Below are 20,252 nucleotides of genomic sequence, written 5' to 3'. Positions count from 1 at the left end.
AGTTCTACCTAGGTTGCCCTTTCTGTTAATCTGCGTGTGTTCTGTTGTGCATAGGGTTTTCAGAGGCCTGCTATTTCAGAAGTGGGTGGCTAAAATCAAACAACAGTAAGATATCATCTCATTCCAGCAACAATAGAAATATTTAACACCCCAGCAAACTACAAATGCCCATGAAGATAAGGAGAATTGGAGCTCTTACACACTTTTGTTACCACTATGGAAGGCAGGATGGTGCTTTTTCAAAAAGTTTAAAAATAGAAATAACATTTGACCTAGCTATGCCACTGCTCAGAATATATCTTAAAGAAATCATAGCTGTGACTCAAACATGTTTATTGCCCAAGTTTATTGAAGCATTATTAACAATAGCAAAGAGATGGACGCAACCTAAGTGTCCATTAACAAATTAATGACTAGAAAAACTTGTTTGTCCACACAATGACAAATTACACAGCACTGAAAAACAATGAACTTGCAAAACACTACACAACATGGATGGATCTGGATTATGCTGACTGAAATATCTCAGTCACAAAAGGAAAAATATTGCATAAGACCACTGTTAGAGCATTAGTAATGCAAAGGGGAGAGTAGGAAAAGAGTGTATAGATAATGAACATGGAACTGGAATCGGTAAGAGGAAAGACAATCTGAAAGGAATGGATAATTAATATTTTGTGTATATCAATTAACCACCTAGAACCAGTCAAGCACTACAATATCAATTCTGGGAAGAGGAGGGAGGAAAACATATATGGATGAAGGAATGAAAAGCACTCTCTTTGTGATTTTTTACTAAAATAAAATAAAAAAATTAAAGAAAAAGCAGAGAAGTTAGATGTAGCAGAAGATAACATTTTATAGGTTTTTTTCCTAGCAATATTTTTACTTCCTCTCTAGAAATTATTCTTCATAAGGGACATTGTTCAAATCCACCAGCTGCTCTGTAGAAGAAGGATGGGCAATCTCCTCTAGTGTGATTTACTACCTCTTAAAACTCACTGGAGGGTCAGCTATGAATCGGTTCTCACTTGGCAACACACAGCTGCAACAACAAACTGTTCAAGAATCACTTTTAACCAATTTGCACATTACTCTTTCTTTTACATAGGGACTAGTAGGTAGCATTGGCCCTCCAGGATTTCCTGGACTTAGAGTGAGTATCATAAATATTATTCTTATAAAATACTGATTTGTTTTATGTATCTGATACCTGTGTTTTAAAACTGTAGACAAAGGAGGGATTTTTTTGGGTGTTATTATTGAACATTAACCTTGCTTAAATATACTTTTCAATCAAATTTGTAAATTAGACCAGTATCACAGGTTAAGAAGTTAATTAGAAGCTTATAAACTCCAATATATTGTTAATTTTTACTTCTCATTTTTACACAGCCCTTTCTTATATATTCATTGTTTGGTATTTCCTAAATTAAGCTATATATTATATATACAAAGCACGTTCATCTGAGACGTCAGATTGTGCACAATGATACGTTTACTGAAACAAAAGCCAAGAATATTTTATCTATGAGAAAAACAACACAAAGTATTTGTTTATGTGTAGGATATTTTTTTCATACTTACACAGTCTATTACAATATAGTTTTCAAACAGACATATTGCCTGTATTTCTTAGTTCACCATTAGTTTCAGCTCTATGAACTTTGAAGTGAATTGAACTTTGGATAAACTGGCTGCTATAATCATAAGAAAAATTGTTTCCTATTGAAGAATTGAGAACCACAAGCAGTGATGTATTAATATTACATATCTTCTTATTAATTTGGAAAGTATTACCCTTGGCCTCTCATGCTATTTCACGATTAAACATGTTGGAAATAATTTATCTTCCTTATATTTCATAGACTTTAGAACTCACTTAGAAGTAAAGATGTCATATATTCCATTTTGAAATTTGTATTATATAAATGTAGATTATTAGAAATACTCACCTGTGTTGGGAAATGATGTTCTGGAGACCAATCTTCTAAATCTATTTTTTAAATAAAGTTGATTCCTTTTGTAAGTACTCAGTCTGTACTTCTTTAGTTCAAAATTATTATATTTCAGTTTTTATAGGAAGTTTTAGACCTTTTCAAAAAGTAATAAAACATGATTTGATTTTACAGACTATACACACAAAAGTAATACTTTAGCAGTGTTAACAATATAGCTTTTGAAATTCCTTAACATTTTGAAATCACAAATGGGAAAGTAGACCCAGCATGATCTCAAGAGGGGAAGATGCCATATCGAAGGAATTGCTTTAAATCTCATGCTTTCAAGAGTGTAAATTGTATTCTGGGAGAATTGAACTGAGAAACTTGAACGTAATCACTGTTTTTTGTCTTTATTCCTCAATTCTACTCTAGTATCTGATATATATTATATTTAATAAATGTTAAATGATGAATGAGAAATGTCTAAAGTAGATTTCTTTTTTCCTACTATCAAATTTGTATATAATAAAGTTTTGTTCATCCTAAAAATTTTAGATCATGAAATAAAATTATTAGAATGCCTAAGATCAAGAGTAGTATGCACTTCTTAAACAACATGCTTCTGGAAACTATGAACTTTGAGAAATGATGATAGCTAGTAAAAGGCTGCAGGCCTTTCGTTCATAGGGTCACATGAGTAATCCTCGACTCGATGGCAATCAACAACAACACATAGTAATTTTTCTACAAATATTTGCTTTCTAGAAAGATGATAAAAATCTAAAGAAACAAAGCGTAATGATTATGAAATACTTCCTGGGTACATGACATTGTGATATATTCCCTATTTTTGAGATGCTATAAAGTTGTAGGGAAAAAAATGTTATTTGAGTGTCATGAATATTATTAGAAAAATCTAAAGGAAGAAAAGGGATTTGTAAACTAGACGAGTATGAAAAAAGCTTTGAAGAATAAGATGAACTTTGGGGAAGTTTGAAAATTGGTATCACATATGAATGTAAAGAGGAAGAAAAATATTGAAGAACAACATGCACGATGGGGTTTATGGAGATTATTCCCTGGACAGATTAATAAATTAATTTAATAATCACATTGATTTTCAATCCTGGTGAATACTTAATGCATCTTTCTTAATTGCTGCTTTTCAGGGAAGTGTTGGCCTTGTGGGACCAGTTGGACCTTCTGGGATTCCTGGACCAATGGTAAGGTTTTTATTTGCACAATAGATATCTACTTTTAATTTCTCTCTGATACTACAAAATATTACTTTTCTTTTTAGGGTCTCTCAGGGAATAAGGGACTAACTGGAATCAAAGGTGATAAGGTGATTTAAATGCTTACATTATCATAGAAATAATTTCTTGTCAAATTTAAGTCAATACAATTTATATGTTTTTATTTACTGTATCAAATGTATACTATTTATATATTGACTTTTCTCAAAAGTAGGGTAATGAAATCCATTATTGTTTAACAATCATTACTTAAATAATTGCAGTGCAATAAGTATCTTTGTATGAAATTATGCTTTTTAGGGTGAACAAGGTATTGCAGGAGAGGCAGGAGAAACAGGGTATCCTGGCGACAAGGTACTTTCTATACCATTTATTTCATATAAATATAAAAATGTTCTTCCATTAAAATATGTAAATTCTCTCAAAAGAATACTCATTTTTTAATCATGAATTTGTCAAAATGTTATCAATACTTTCCATATCTTATTTGGAACAGCTTTATTAAAACTTAAAACATGACCTTTTTTTGTTAGCTTCTAAGTAAGACTTGCATAATATAGTAGTTTTTTCTTCCTCTACTTTTCTCTTCTTTCAGGGAGCTGTCGGTTTGCCAGGACCTCCGGGAATGAGAGGAAAGCCAGGACCTTCAGTAAGTTTAACTTTGTGTTTGTGCTTCTGCTTGACTGAGGACATGCTATAGCATGACTCTTAGTGGTTGCTGGTGTTCATGGAAATATAAACTCACGAGTTTTAACTTTTTTTTTCCAGTTTTAGAGCCCAAGTTATCCCTCAAATATTCTGTTCCTATTGAAATTACTGGAACTAATCTACCAAAATCTCTCTCTTCCAGTCTTTGAGGCTGGGTTTAGAAGGGGTCATGGTACTAGGGATATTGTAACTAATGTTAGATGGATCTTAGCTGAAAGCAGAGAATACCAGAGGAATATATAGTCAATGTATAGCCATTGACTATACAAAGGCATTTGACTGGGTGGATCATAATAAACTGTGGCTGACTCTGAGAAGAATTGGAATCCCAGAACACTTGATCATGCTAATGCAAAACCTATACTTGGACCAGGAGGCAGTCGTCAGAACAGAGAAAGGGAACACTGCATGGTTAAAAATTGGGAAGGGCGTAAGCCAGGGATGCATCCTATCTCCACACCTTTTCAAACTATACGCAGAACATATTATCTGGGAGGCTGGGCTCTATGAGGAGAAATGTGGGGTCAAGATTGGGGGACGATTTATCAACAATCTGTGTTATGCGGATGACACAACCCTGCTTGCTGAAACTGAAGAGGACCTGAAACACCTGCTGCAGAGTGTCAAGGGCTGCAGCCTACAATATGGATTGAGGCTCAATGTCAAGAAGACAAAGATTCTCACCACTGGACCAATTGGCAGCATCAGGATGGATGGTGAAGAGATTGAGATTGTATACAGCTTTAGTTTGCTTGGCTCCACAGTCAATACTCTTGGCACCAGCAGCCAGGAAATTAAAAGGAGCATTGCCATGGGGAAAGTCTGCTGTTAGGGACCTCTCCAAAGTACTGAAGAGCAGTGGTGTCTTTCTGGAGCCTAAGGTGCATCTGATACAGGCCATGGTCTTCGCAATCACCTGTTATGCATCAGAGAGTTGGACAATGACCATGGAGGATAGAAGGAGAATTGTTGCCTTTGAGCTGTGGTGCTGGAGAAGAGTATTGAGAATACCATGAACTGCTAGTAAAACAAACAGATTTATCCTGGAAAGGGTTAAACCGGCAAGGATTCTGAGGCTCTGTCTAACATACTTTGGGCATGTTGTGAGGAGAGACTGGTCCTTAGAGAAGGACATCATGCTTAGGAGGGTGGAGGGACAGCGCAGGAGGGGAAGGCCCTCTATGAGGTGGATTGATTCAGTGGCTGGGATAATCGGGATGGTAGTGTCAGAGACAGTGTGATTGGTACAGGACAGAGCAGAGTTTAGGGCTGTTGTACATAGGGTCACTATGAGTCGCAAGCGATTCAACACCACATAATAACAGCAACAACAATCTACCAAGCCTATTATGGCAAGCTAAAGTCAAGTGTGTTAGAATTCTAAAGAAACTAGACTATACCCATCCCATGGCTTATTTACTATAAACAGTATACAGTCTATATATTTTTAAGATAGAATATAGAAAGAACCTTAAATAGCATTTTAATTTTGTAACAAATATCTTTTCTCTTAAGGAAACATTCTTAAGCAAAGAGCATATAACATTCTTTTTTTAAATTTTTTTAAATTGTATTATTTTTACGTGTACAGTCAAATCAGATCTCACTGGTACAGGAGGAGATTTCCCCCTCCTTCTCCAGCAGAGCATCTGGTGGGAGCATATAACATTCTTATGTTGTTGGTGTCAGATGCCACTGAATCTACTATGACTCCCAGCAACCTTATGAACAACAGATATGAATTTTTTCCCCTGTCTGGTACCATCTTAACAATTTCTGATGTGTGATTTCCCTTTCTGTAGTCACTGTGTCAGTTCATCTGATTGAGGCTCTTCCTCTCTTTCACTTTCCCTCCAACTTTCCAAAAATGAAATCCCTTTCCAAGGAATTGTCTTTTCTAGCAGCATGCCCAAAGTATGTGAGATGAAGCTTTACCACGTTAGCTTCCAAAGAGCACACTAGGTGCATTTTCTCCAAGACATCTCTGTTTGTTCTTTAGGCAGTCTTTGGAATTTTGAGTACTCTTCTCCAACACCACAGTTTGAAGGTTAAGTCATGGCAGTGCCATGATAGAATGGAGAAGAGATTGAGGTTGTTAACAATTACAGCTTGCTTAGCTCTACAATCAAAACTCTTGGCACCAGCAGTTAGAAAATCAAAAGATGAATTGCATTGAGAAAGTCTGTTCTCATTGACCTCTCCAGAATACAGAGAAGCAACGATGTCAGTCTAGAAACTAAGGCGTGTGCCTGATCCAGGCCATGGTCTTTGCAATTATTTGCTGTGCGTCAGAGAGCTCAACAATAACTAAGGATGATATAAAAAGAATTGATGCATTGAGTTGTGGTGCTGGAGAAGAGTCTTGAACATATGGACCACCAAGAAAACAAATAGGTCTATCTTAGAGAGGGTGAAATTAAGTTTCTACTTGGAGACTAGAATTCTGAAGCTCTGTCTCACTTGCTTTGGGCACGTGGTCAAGAAGGACCAGTCCTTGAAGAAGGACATCATACTTGGAAGGGTGGAGGGACAGTGCAGGAGAGGAAGACCCCAGAGAAGATGGATTGATACAGTAATAGAGTGAGGTGTGTTGGAGTCAGGGAGACTGGGTTAGAATAGAAAAGGTTCCATAGCTATTGAATGATGAATGTTGTGCCGTCAAGTCACCTGCGACTCATAGCGACACTAGTGCTACGGTTGTGAACCCTTCTCTATCCTGAGCCAACCTTATTGTCTCTGACAAACCTTCCCTCATTACCCTTGTAACTGAATCAATACATCTCACTGAGAGTCTTCTTCTCTTATGCTGTACCTTCCACTCTATCTAGGACAAACCTGTTTGTTCTCTTAGCAGTCCATGGTATGTTCAATACTCTTCTCCTACACCACAGCTCAAAGACATCAATTCTCCTTCTATCATCCCTCGTCATTGCAAACACCATGGCCTGTATCAGGTTCACCTTATTCTCTAGACTGACACTGTTGCTCTTCAGCTCTCTGGATAAGTCCCTGAAAGCACACTTTCCCAATGCAATTTGTCTCTTGATTTCCTGGCTTCTGGTACCAAAAGTGTTGATTGTGGAGCCAGGCAAACTGAAAGTATTAACTATCTCAATCTCCTCACATCTATCATGATTCTGCTAATTGGCTCAGTAGTGAGAATCTTTGTTTTCTTGATGTTGAGCTTCAATCCATTTTGAAGGCTGCAGTCCTTGATCTTCTGACCTTTTGTAGTAAATGCTTCAGGTCCTTCTCAGTTTCAGCATGCAAGATTGGGTTATCTGTGTAACAGTTTGTTGATGAGTCTTCCTTTAATCCTGTTGCCACATTCCTCCTCATAGATCCCAGCCTCCCGGATGACCTGTTATGCATATAGATTGAAATGGTATGGTGATAGGACGTATTCCTGGCATACTCCTTTCTTGATTTTGAACCATGTAGTGTTTTCTTGCTCTATTCTGACAACTGCCTTCTGGTCCAAGTTTAGGTTTTGCATAAGCACAATCAAGTGTTCTGGGATTCCCATTCTTCTCAGAGTTATACACTTAATCCTCAGAACAATACTATGAAGTTGATAAAACTATTATCCTTGTTGTGTAGTTTAAGGGAACTAAATAATTTGCCCAAGGTCCCATAGTTAACAAGTGTCCTTATTAGGAGTCCAGATAACTAGGTATATTAGCATCCTCACCACTGTAACATTCTGCTTTAAGATTTTTATGCTGATTACAACTCTATGAAGGTTAAAATAATTATTGTTTCAATGTGGCATAAAGTAGACTCGACTCATAGCAACTCTGTGAACAACAGATCAAAATCTTGCCCTTTCTTGAACCATCCTTACAGTTCCTAACATACCTGAGCCCATTGTTACAGTCACTGTGTAAGTCCATTTTGTTAAAGATATTCCTCTCTTTCTCTGACCCTCTACCCTTCCCAGCATGAGATGAAGTTTTACCATTCTTGCCTTTAAATGAGCATTTGTTTGTTTTTCTGTCAGTCCATGGTATAGTCAATACACTTTGCCAACACCACAAGGCAAAGTTATCAGTTCTTTCTTGGCCTCCCTTATTCATTGTCCAACTTTCAGATGCACTTGAAGTAACTGGAAAAAACCATAGTTTGGATCAGGTGCACCTGAGTCTTTAAACTGACAGCTTTGCTCTTTATTAGTATGTTTGCGAGGTCCTTGACAGCAGATCTTCTCAGTGTAACACATGTTTGATTTCTTGACTGCTGCTACCTTGACTGCTGATTGTGGATCCAAGTAAAATGAAATTCTGGACAACTTGATTATTTTACCCATGAGCTCCGGTGGCCTAGTGGCAAGAATCTGTGCTGCAATCCTGAACACATGCAGTTCAAATCCACCAACTGCTCCATGGGATAAGGATTGGCAGTCTCCTTCTGTGCAATTAACTGCCTCTGAAAACCCACTGGAGGGTCAGCTATGTGTTGGTTCTGACTTAATGGTACACAACAGCAACAACAATTATTATAATTCATAGCTGTGAGGGGTTTTGTCTTTTTAATGTTGAGATGTGACTCATATTGAAGACTACAGTTTTTCATCTTCTACAGTAAGTGCTTCAAGTCTTTTTCACTTTCTGGAAGTAAGGTTGAATCATCTGCATAAAGCAAGTTCCTAATCTTCTTCCAATCCTGATACTGCATTCTTCATATATTCCAACTTCTCTAATTAATTGCTCAGTATGGAAATAGAATAGATATGGAAAGATGATACAATTCTAACACACACCTTTCCTAATTAAACTATGCAGTGCTCTCTTGTTTTATTCATCTGCTTCTTGGTCAATGTATAGGTTTCCCAGGAGCACAACTGACTGGTCTGGAACTCATAATTTATTGGAATGTACGTATATAGGAATGTTATTTTCCTGAGCAATTAATAGTGTTCTCTTTAACTCCAGCCTTTCATTTCAGCACTGTTTGTATCTCAGGAAGCACCATTAAGATATAGAATCTTATTTTTCACAGTTTTTCATGACTTCTAATAACAACAACACTTTATATGTGTTACTTGGGAATTGTTTAATTAATGAATTGTTTTTGTCACCTATTTGATTATATTGATATCCATAAAATCAGTAGTTCAAATCTACCAGTTGTTCTAAATCCAGTAGCTGTTCCACAGGGCATGGATACTCTCCTGCCATAAAGGTTTACAGCCTCAAATACCCAATGGACGGATACTATGAGTCAGAATCAACTCAACAACAGTGGACATTTTGTGTGAGAAGGAGTGTTGATGGTCCAGTGGTTACGTGCATGACTGCTGACTGAAAGTCGATCCACTGCAGAAGGATTTGCCTGAATGTTTCTGTAAAGATTACAAGAAGAGGTAGTTCTATGAGACGTCTCTAAATGTCCCATAGGATCTTTTGTAATCAGAATCAATGACAGTGGGTTTTATTTGTTTGATAGCAAGTTGGTGGTGAATTTTGTTTTCATAATTTTTTTATATTGAATTCATTGTCACTTAACCTAGTCTTCCTTATATCTACACTTAAGGCCTGAAGTTCAATTCCAACGGGGAAAACAAAGTGCTTAAATAAAGAGTATTGGAAAAATAGTTAAGCAAAGCTTTAATTTATAAAGGATTATTCTGAACTATCTAACAAGGACTGCCAGTAACTGTAGTGAATAACAAAGCAATAGTGTAAGATTTTACATATTTTCAGGTGAGCATATTGTAAACCCTTGGCAATTATAGGAAATGGTGTAACATGTAAAGCCAATACTAATGAATAAATCAAGAGTTCATTTCTTAAGAAAACTAGTCAAATACTTGCCTACCAGTATAATACTGATATGTGAAAACCCTTGATTTAGAAAACTAAAGGGAGAAGCATATTCAGTTTAGCAAGCTAAAACTGAGGATGGAAATAGCCTTGAATTGCCATATTGAAATAGTCTAAGGGCAAAATATTGGAAAGTACAGGAAGCATCAAAGATACAAAAGTCATTGTGGCAAAAAAGAATTGGTTTACATTCAAACATTTCAGTATGTAACATATATCATAATAACAGTATTAAAGGGAAAAGTCTAAGCAGCATTGAAGACTTTGGGGAAAGCAAACAAACAAAAGCCCCAGGAAGCCTCCGGGAATTGATGGAATCCTAACTGAACTATTTCAGCACAAGTTAAGTGCTAGAAGTGCTCATATGTCTATGTCAAGAACTTGCATGAGCAGTACCTAGTTAACCAACTGGAAGAGATTCCTATTTGTGATCCAACAGAATTTAGAAATTTTTTAAAAATGTCACTATTATCATTTTAAGTAAAAAAATTTTTGAAGATTATTTAAAAACAATGGCAGCAGTACATCAAAAGGGAAGTGCCAAAAATGCAAGCCACTTTCAGAAGAGAACTTGGGATAAGGGAGATCATTGCTAATATCAGCTAGATCTTGGCCAAAAGCATAGAGTACCATAAATATGTTTACCGGGGGATGTACTAAGGTATTAAACTGCAGGGATCACAACATATTATGATTAACATTGGAATGAATGTAAATTCCAGAGCACCTTTTTGTGTTCATACACAATCTGTGCATAGAAAAACAGGCAGTTGAAGAGAACAAGGAGATACTACATAGTTTAAAATCTGGAAAGGTATGAGTTTAGGTTATATATTTTCACCTGAAGTGCTTGCTGCAGAGGGTCAAGGACTGCAGTCTCCAACATGGATTGAGGCTCAATGTCAAGAAGACAAAGATTCTCACCACTGGACCAATTGGCAGTATCAGTATTGGTGGTGAAGAAATTGAGATTGTTCACAGCTTTAGTCTGCTTGGCTCCATTCAACACTCTTGGCACCAGCAGCCAGGAAATTAAAAAACGTATTGCGATGGGAAAGTCTTCTGCTGGGTACCTCTCTAAAGTACTGAAGAGCAACGATGTTTCTCTGGAGACTAAGGTGCATCTGATACAGGCCATGATCTTTACAATCACTTGTTATGTGTCAGAGAGTTGGACAGGGACTAAAGAGGATATAAGGAGAATTGATGCCTTTGAGCTGTGGTGCTGGAGAAGAGTATTGAGGGTACCGTGGATTGCTAAGAAAACAAACAGATTCATCCGGGAAAGGGTTAAACCAAGCAACTCCTTGGAGGCAAGGATTCTGAGGCTCTGTCTAACATATTTTGGACATGTTGTAAGGAGAGACCGGTCCTTGGAGAGGGACATCATGCTTGGGAGGGTGGAGAGACAGTACAGGAGGCGAAGGCCCTCTATGAGGTGGATTGATTCAGTCACTGGAGTGTAAGAAACAGTGTGATTGGCACAGAACAGAGCAGAGTTTAGGGCTATTGTACATAGGGTCGCTATGAGTCACAAGCGACTCGATGGCACCTAACAACAACAACAATGTATTTAATTTATATGATGAGCAAATATACTTAGATTAATTGGACTATGGGAATGATAATGTGACATCAGGATTGGAGGAAGATTCAATACTCTGCAATATGCAAATGACACAAACTTGCTTGCTAAAAGTGAAGAGGACTTGAAGCATTTATTGATGAAAATCAATGACTACCACCTTCAATGACAGTATGAATTCAATTTTTGAAAACAACAATCATCACAATTGACTCAATAAATTATATGATCTCTGGATAAAAGATGGATATGGTCAAAGATTGCATATTTGTTTGTTTAGTTTCTTGTTCTACAATCAACGTCTATGTAAGTAGCAGTTAGGAAATCAAATGCCATTTCACAATAGGTGTAAATCTACTGCAAAAGTCCCCTTTAAAGTATTTAAAACAAGATTGTCACCTTGGGCATCAGAGAATAATTAACCCAAGACATGGTATTTTCAGTCATCTCATATGCATGGGAGAGCTAAACTATATATAAGAATAATGAAATCCGTAATGTAATGTCAGTGAGTAATTTTGTCACACTGCAGAATGTTAGAAGAACAAACCAGTAGTGCTTGGCAGAAGTACATCCAGAATGCCTCTTAGAAGGGAAGATGAATGTTGTCTTGTATACATTGACTATGTTATCAAGTAATACTATTACCTGGACATAGACAACATCATGCTTGGTAAAGTAGAAGTTCAGGGAGTGTACAAAACCTCCAAATGAATGGGTTGACCCAGTGTCTGCAGCAAAGAGCTCAGAACAACAATTGTGAAAATGGTACAAGATTGAGAAATATTTGTTGCCAACTCAATAGTACATAACAAAAAAAGAAAGAATGTCTTGGTTCCTAGAAATTTTTTGTATCCTGGTTTAGGAATTACTTGTGCTAAGTTTAAGAAAGCTAGAGAAACTACTACTCTAAATTTATACTGTTTCTTAACAAAGACTAGTTTATAACAAAGACAAGTATTATATTTTTTCAATTTTTAACCAGAAAATCTTGTGAACTTTACAAGTTAAATATTCAAGTTTTTATTTTCTACATTAACATCCTTGGTACCAGCAGTAAGGAATTAAGGAGACACATTGCACTGGGAAAATCTGCAGTTAGGGACCTCTCCAAATTATTCAGGAGTAATGATGTCAGTTTGAGGACTAAGGTGCATCTGATTCTGGCCATAGTCTGTCTGATTACTTGCTATGCTTCTGAGAGCTGGGACAGTGAATACGGATGACAGAAAAAGAATCGATGCCTTTGAGTGGTAGTTTTGGAGAACACTGAACATCCCATGGACAGCCAAGAGAACGAACAGATAAGTTTTGGAGATCGTGGAGCTAGAGTGCTCTTTGGTGGCAAGAATGTTGAGGCTTTGCCACACGTATTTTGGGCTTGTGTGTAGGAGGGGCTATTCCTTGGAGAAGGACATTATCCTGGAAAGGGTAAAGGATCCTTGAAGGAGAGGAAGACCTAAACCAGGCAGATTAACACTGTGACTGCTGCAATAGGTTCTTGTGTATCAGAAAGTGTGAAAATGGCACAGGGTAGAATAGGATTCATAGGGGATTTGTTTATAGGAATGTTCTGAATCATACTCAACTAGACAGCACCTAACAACAACAACAAAAGCTACTTGAAAACTTAGTTTTTCTAAAGGACAGATGTCATTCAAAAGAACTTTGCAAATGAAGATTTTTTTAAAAAATTAGAAATTATCCTTGGAAATGAATAATTATTTTAAATATCTGGTTATTTGTTAACTTTTTTTTTTCTGAAAACGAAGGTGTACATTTAGCTATTTGTTTTTTCATTTTACCACTAGAGGGCCCCAATGAGTGCCCAGCTCTATCGCTGAAAAAGGTGGTTTTTGTTTTGAAGATTTAAGTTTCCCTTAGATACTAATTGTGAGAGACCACATATTTTACTTAGTTGTAGCAGAGAGAACTTAATCAAACATTTGTCTATTAACTTTCTCAGTGTAATTGTATTACCCGAGCTCTGAACGAGAATGATTTAAATGTACATGAGAGACTGCTTAATTCTAAAAAAGTAGGTCATCCCATGTATATCTTGAAATTTTTTATGTGATATCAGACTAGTCAAATTAATTTAGACTTTCTTATAAATAAATATATGGTGATAGAAAAAATATATTCAACCACGGCATCATCAGAATGCCAGTCTTCTCTGGTCTGTGCTTGCTTCTTTCGAGATTGCTGCCAGCCTCCTCTGCTTTCAGGGTTACACCCACTTCTCTCTTCTCACTTTTATTTCCAATCTTTAATACAAATGTAAGAAAGTTGCTTCAGAAACATTGAAGCAGAATCTTTGAAACTAGATAAAAGAGAAAAGTTCTCAGTGGAGTTCTAAATATTAAGAAGAAGGGAGGAAAATGAATAAGGAGAAAAGAATTAACATTTAAACCTAGCCAACAGACTGGAAGAAATCTATACTTGTTTCATTCCTCAAAAAGTAACCCTACAGACTGTGGAAATTATCGAACAATGTCATTAATACCACATGCAAGCAACATTCTGCTGAAAATTATCCAAAAACGACTAGAATAGCATGTCAACAGAAAACTACCAGATGTGTAGGTTGGGTTTAGAAGAGGCCATGGTAGTAGGGACATTATAGCTAACGTTAGATGGATCTTCCTGAAAGTAGGGAGTACCAGAGGAATGTCTATCTATGTTTCATTGACTATGCAAAGGCATTTGACTATGTGGCTCACAAGTTGAGGCTGACTCTGAGAAGAATGCGAATCCCAGGACACTTGATCATACTTATGTCAAACCTGTACTTGGACCAGGAAGCAGACCAGACCAAGGAAACACTGCATTGTTCAAAATCAGGAAGGGTGTATCCTATCTCTATACCTTATCAATCTATATGCAGAACAGTTCATCTGGGAGGCTGGGCACTCTGAGGAGGATTGTGACATCAGGATTGGTGGTAGACTCTTCATCAGTCTGAGTTAGGGAGATGACACAACCCTGTTTGTTGAAATAGGAGGACCTGAAGCACTTGCTATAGAAGGTCAAGAATGCAGCTTTCAATATGGATTGAAGCTCAACATCAAGAAAACAAAGATTCTTACCACTAGGTCAACTGGCTGCATCATGATAGATGGTGAAGAAATTGAGATTGCTAGCAGCTTTAGTTTGCTTGCCTGCGCAATCAACTCTCTTGGTACCAGTAGCCAGAAAATCAAAAGACAAATTGCATTGGGAAAGTGTACCCCCAGGGCTCTGTTCAGAGTACTGAGGAACAACAATGTCAGTGTGGAGACGAAGGTGCACCTGATCCAGGCCATGGTCTTCGCAATTACTTGCTATGCATCAGAAAGCTGGACAATGACGACAGATGATAGAAGGAAAATTGATGACTTTGAGCTGTGGTGAAGAGTATGGAATATACCATGAACTAATAATAGGTCAAACAGGTTTGTCCTAGAGCGGGTGAAACCAAACTGCTCCTTGGAGACAAGGATTCTGAGGCTTTGTTGAACACACTTTGGACATGTTGCAAGGGGGACCAGTCCTTGGAGAGGAACATCATGCTTCGACGGGTGGATGGACAGTGCAAGAGGGAAGACTCTCCATGAGATGGATTGATTCAGTAACTGGAGTAATGAGGGTAGGTGTGTCAGAAAAAAAGCCAGGTTAGCACAGGATAGAGCTGGATTCAGGGATTTTCTATATAGGGTTGCTATGACTCCCAAGCAACTCAATGACACATAACAACAACAACATCTTTTACTGTGGACTTGCTATGTATCAAGCACTGTGCTGAGCATGTCATATGATTACCTCATTTAATCCACCTAATGGCTCTATGAGAACGTTAGCTGTTTTTAGATACCATTGAGTTGAGAACTATTCCTATTGTCCCTATGAACAACAGAACTGAGTCTTGTCCTATCTTGTTCTACCATAATCCTCTCTATTACACTTGAGCCTGGTGCTGTAGTCACCATGTAGTAGCATTGAAATTATTTCTATTTTATTGATGAGAAATAAAGCCTTATGGAGATTGTTTTTGTTGTTGTTGATTGCCTTTGAGTTGAGCACACGACTCATAGTGACCCCATGAACGAAAGGCCAGAAGCCCCTCTACAACTATTGACATTTATCAAAGTTCATAGTTTCCTGAGGCTTGTTATTTAGGAACTGGATGTCACTCCTGCTTCCAAACCTGTCATAGTATGTTATTGTTTTTATGTGCCATTGTATTGTGCGATGTATAGCGACTCTATGTACAAAAGCTCTGACTCCTTCCTTGTCCTGAGCCAATCTCACTAACTCTGACACACCAACCCCCGTTGCTCCAGTCACTATATCAATCCATGTCATCCGGGTCACCCTCTCTTGCACTGTCTGTCCTCCCTTCAGAGCACGATGTCCTTCTCCAAGGGCCTATCTCTCCTAGCTACATGCCCAAAGTAATTACGGCACAGGGAGATTCTACATCAAGAATTTAAATCCAGGTGAGTCTTATGGCATCAAGTCATTTATAGTATTAAAGGAGAGAAAAATTTTCAGCTTCTTTTCTAGGAGTATGACTATTAAATAACAGTTCTTCATCTAGAATGCTCTTTCATATTGAGAGAAGCATAATTGTCTCATCTTTGAAGGGGGATAAGTAAACATACATAAGTATTTTTCCTGATTTTCACCATTTGTAGGGAGCTCTGGTGGCCTATTTGTAAGGAATTGAGCTGTCAACGCAAAAGGATGCTGATGGAGATCAAATCTACCAGCTGTTCCTTAAGAGGAAGATGAACAATCTTCTTCCATGAGATTTACAGCCTCTGAAATGTCACTGTAGAGTCAGCTGTGAGTTGGTTGCAACTCAATGGCATGTAACAACAAAACTTAGGAGTAAATATCTATCTACCAATATATGTAATTTTTAAATGTTTATTCAAAGAAGTGTCTATGATACTGTTTACAAGTTTTTTGGTCTCTCTGAAAAGTCATTACCACCTTCAGTATTTGTAATAGAGTGCTATTTACTTAACATGTACATGACTCTTTTAAAATTGTTTTTTGTTAACACTTATATTTCAATTTTTTTCCTCCCATTGTAGGGTCAAGCTGGTGACCCAGGACTTCCAGGACCATCTGGCCCTCCAGGACCAGAGGTAAAATGTGGGTGGAAAGATAATAAATTCCACATTTTAAAATGTATAGATAAATTTTATTACTAAACCATGTTTTTAGATCGCATAGTTAATGAATATTATCTTTTAATGACATATCTGTAAAATTTTTTTTCTGTTTTGTCAAATAGTGTTAGTATTAGCTACATTTTAGACCTGATTAGATCACAAATAATCTACTTATTCTCTCCAACTATAAAAAAGCACATACTCCGAAATTAAACTCTCATCTTAGAATAGAAACTTTGTATAATTGTTAATACAAACTATTTCAATTCTTGTTTCTACATGAATATCGTATTCTAGAGTAAATATTGAGTATATGTATTCTTTAAAAACGTTTTTCATAGTCACACTTAATATTTATTCAATCATTTAATTTAAAATAAAATTTTAGTTGTATACTAATTTACTTATATACGAAGTTGATATACATTGTTTTCGCACCATCTTTACCCAATTCTCCCTTCACCCATCAAATTGTGCACCATTTGTGCCTCAATTCTCATTTCCTTAAGTAGTAAGGAGTAGTGCAATAGCTGGGTCATATGGAATTTCTATGTTCAGCTTTTTAAGGAAATGCCAAACGTCCTTCCAGAATGGTTGTACCATTTTACAATACCACAAACAATGTATAAGAGTTACTATCTCACCACATTCTCTCCAACGTTCATTACTTGCTGTCCTGTTAAACTTTTCCACTGCTACTGGAGTGAGATGGTATCTCACTGTGGTTTTGATTTGCATCTCTTTTTTTTCCTCAATTTTTTTATTATTAATTTTAATGAAAATTTACAGAGACTTTGGATTTCCATTCATTCATTCATTGTTGCACTTTTCTCTCTGCCCCCCCCCCAGTTCACTCTCTGAAAAGTAAAAGAACATTTCTTTCATTGTTTTACAATCCCTCCCCCAAGTTCCACTCCACTATGCAGGCTTCGTTCTGGACTCCCAGCATGACAATAATACCTACTCGCATATCCCTTTTAAACAGTTTTCTCCCTCATCTGTTTCATTGCAGTATACATTATTTATCCCATCTTTCTTCTTTTATTTAGAGTTTTTGTTGTTGTGTGCCATTGAGTCGCTTGCGACTCATAGTCTTATTTAGTGTACCTTTGTAAAAAATTTTATTTTGTGTAGGTTTACATACAAATTTTATAAAGTTCACATACACTGGTTTTTACACGGTCCTTTCCCCCTTCCTTACCAGTCCCTCCCTGCACCCATCAAATTGTGCAACCCTATATTTAAGCCCCTCCCCCCCACTGATAAGGTGAGATCAGGCTGCTCCTTTTATGTAAAAATTCTGAAACTTCATCTGATGTACTTTGGACATATTGCAAGGCAGGATCAGTCCTTGAAGAGGGACGTCATGCTTGGGAGAATGGAGGAACAGCACAAGAAAAGATCTTCAATGAAATGGAATGATTCAGTGACCGGGGTAAAAGGAGTAGGTGTGTCAGAGACAAATGAGACAGGATAGAGGAGGGTTTAAGGCTATTGTACATATGGTCGCTATGAATCGCAGGTCACTCGATGGCACATAACAAAACAAAACAACTTCCCCTACTTGGATCCTCATACATGCTCTACAATAATGGTCCTATACAGTATTTGTCTTTAATTTGCTTTTAAATTCTATAGGCTAGCGTTTTATTAAGGATATTTGCTTCTATGTCCGTGAGAGGTATTTGTCTGTAGTTTTCTTTTTTTGTAATATCTTTGCCTGGTTTTAGTATTAGGTTTTTGCTTGCTTCATAGAATATTTCTGAAAGTGTTTCATCTTTTACTGTATTTTTCAATAATTTAAGTAGAAGTGGTGATAAATCATCTCTGAGTGTTTGGTAGAATTCACATGTGAAGCCATCTGATCCAGGACTTTTTCTGTGGGGGAGTCTTTTTTATGACGTGTTGTATTTCTTCTTTTGTCATTGGTCTATTCAAGTGTTTGTCCATTTTCTCTTAGTTTTCAAATTTATCCAAGTATAGCTTTTCATAATATTCCTATATTGTAGATGTAATTTTCTCTGGTTCTATTGTGATGTCACCCATGACATTCATTAATGAATGACATCTCCTTTTTTCTTTTGTTAAGTTTGCCAGTGGTTTGCCAATTTTATTGAGCCTTACAAAGAACCAGCTCCTATGCTTACTGATGGTTTTAATTATTATTCTGTTTTCTGTCTCATTGATTTCAGCTCTTACAGTTAAAATTTCCTTTCTTCTAGAGGCTGTTGGATTAAACTGTTGTTCTTTTTCTACTTGATAAAGGTGTTTACTGAGATAATTTATTTTTCTTCTTTCTTTGTGTTGTTTGTGTTTTACTATTGCTGTGAAATGGCCCTTGAGGACTTCTTACTGCATGCCAGAGGTTTTGGTACATTGTGTTTTCATTATCATTTGTTTCAAGGAACTTTTTGAGTTCATTCTTAACCCAACTGTGTTTGAGTAAGGTGTTGTTTAGCTACCATGCTGATGGCTTTATAAGTTTTATCCTCTTGTTGTTCATTTCTAGTTTTATAGCATTGTTGTCTGAGAAGATACTTTGTATGATTTCAATATTTATTTTTTTTAAATTGTTGAGGCTTGCTTTGTGCCCCAATATGGAACCAAATCTGGAGAATGTACCATATGCACTTGAGGAAAAAGTGAATTGAGTTTTGTTCCGTTCTTGGGCTTTTTTCCCCAGGTTTGGTTTGGTTGTTTTTTTGTTTTATTTTTTTTTCTTTTTTTTTAATTTTTTTTTTGTTTGCTTTTTTTTTTGGCAGGGTTGGGTTTTTAAGTTTTCTTCCACTTTTTGTGTTGTTTTTTTTTCTTTCCTCAGTTCTGTTAACAGTTGTTTTCTGTATTTAGCAGATCTATCATTTCAGAATAGATGTCAACCAATGTTTTGTCCTCTTGATCTGCTATGCTTTTACTCACTATATAGTGCCGTTCCTTATCTTTTATGGTGGTTTTCATTCTGAAGTCTATTTTATCTGAGATTAGTATTGCCACTCCTGCTTTTTATGGATGACATATGCTTCGTATATTTTTATCTAGACTTTGATGTTGAGTCTATCTTTCTCTTCATTTATTACATGTGTCTCTTATAGACAACATATTGATGGGCTTTGTTTTTTTATCATTCTGCTACTCTTTTTCTCTTGATTGGTGAACTTAGTCTATTCACATTAAGTGTGCGTATTTACAGGCCCGGTTGTATTATTGCCATTTTGCTGTGTTTCTTTTTAGGTTCTTTCTTGTTATTATTTTCCATGTGTGAAGGAATTCTCCTAAAAGGTCTTGTTGATTTGGTTTCGTTTTCACAGATCCCTTAAGTTATTTCTTTTCTGCAAAGGATGTGATTTCTCCTTTGTATTTGATGCAGTAGAATGACAGGAAGGGCAATTGAGTATGGAAATGCAAAGGAAGAGGAACAGTTGTAAGCAGACACTAGTGATTGGAACATGAAATGTGAGAACCATGAATGTAGGAAAATTAGATATTGTTAAGGAGGAAATGGAACGCATAAATATTGATATACTAGGCATTGGTGATATGAGATGGACCGGCATGGGGCATTTTGAATCAGATGATCATATGATATACTACTCCAGAGATGAAAAGGTGAGGAAAAATGGGGTTGCTTTCACAGTTAGAGAAGCCATTTCTAGATCCATCTTGAAGTACAATAATGTGAGTGACAGGGTAATATCCATACATATACAAGGAAGTCCAGTGAATACCACTATCATTCAGATATATGCACCAACAACCAGAGCCAAAGAAGAGGAAATAGA

The 20,252-nt window shown here is 36.7% G+C and overlaps 1 protein-coding gene across 1 annotated transcript in view; it reads left to right on the top strand.

The window, feature by feature from the left end:
- Positions 1-20,252, top strand: part of COL24A1 (collagen, type XXIV, alpha 1) — a 548,498-nt gene that overhangs the window by 188,692 nt on the left and 339,554 nt on the right. The window contains exons 14-19 of the mRNA XM_006898370.1: positions 1,112-1,156; positions 3,113-3,166; positions 3,244-3,288; positions 3,500-3,553; positions 3,795-3,848; positions 16,396-16,449. Of these exons, the coding sequence (XP_006898432.1) occupies positions 1,112-1,156; positions 3,113-3,166; positions 3,244-3,288; positions 3,500-3,553; positions 3,795-3,848; positions 16,396-16,449 (306 nt within the window). The remainder of the gene's footprint in view (positions 1-1,111; positions 1,157-3,112; positions 3,167-3,243; positions 3,289-3,499; positions 3,554-3,794; positions 3,849-16,395; positions 16,450-20,252) is intronic.

The sequence above is a fragment of the Elephantulus edwardii genome, unplaced genomic scaffold (genome assembly GCF_000299155.1).
Source record: "Elephantulus edwardii isolate Elephantulus edwardi_28Jun2011 unplaced genomic scaffold, EleEdw1.0 scaffold00227, whole genome shotgun sequence".
Taxonomy (NCBI): Eukaryota; Metazoa; Chordata; class Mammalia; order Macroscelidea; family Macroscelididae; genus Elephantulus; species Elephantulus edwardii.
Note: the sequence above shows the minus strand (reverse complement) of the source record. Positions and strands in the feature narration are given on the sequence as shown.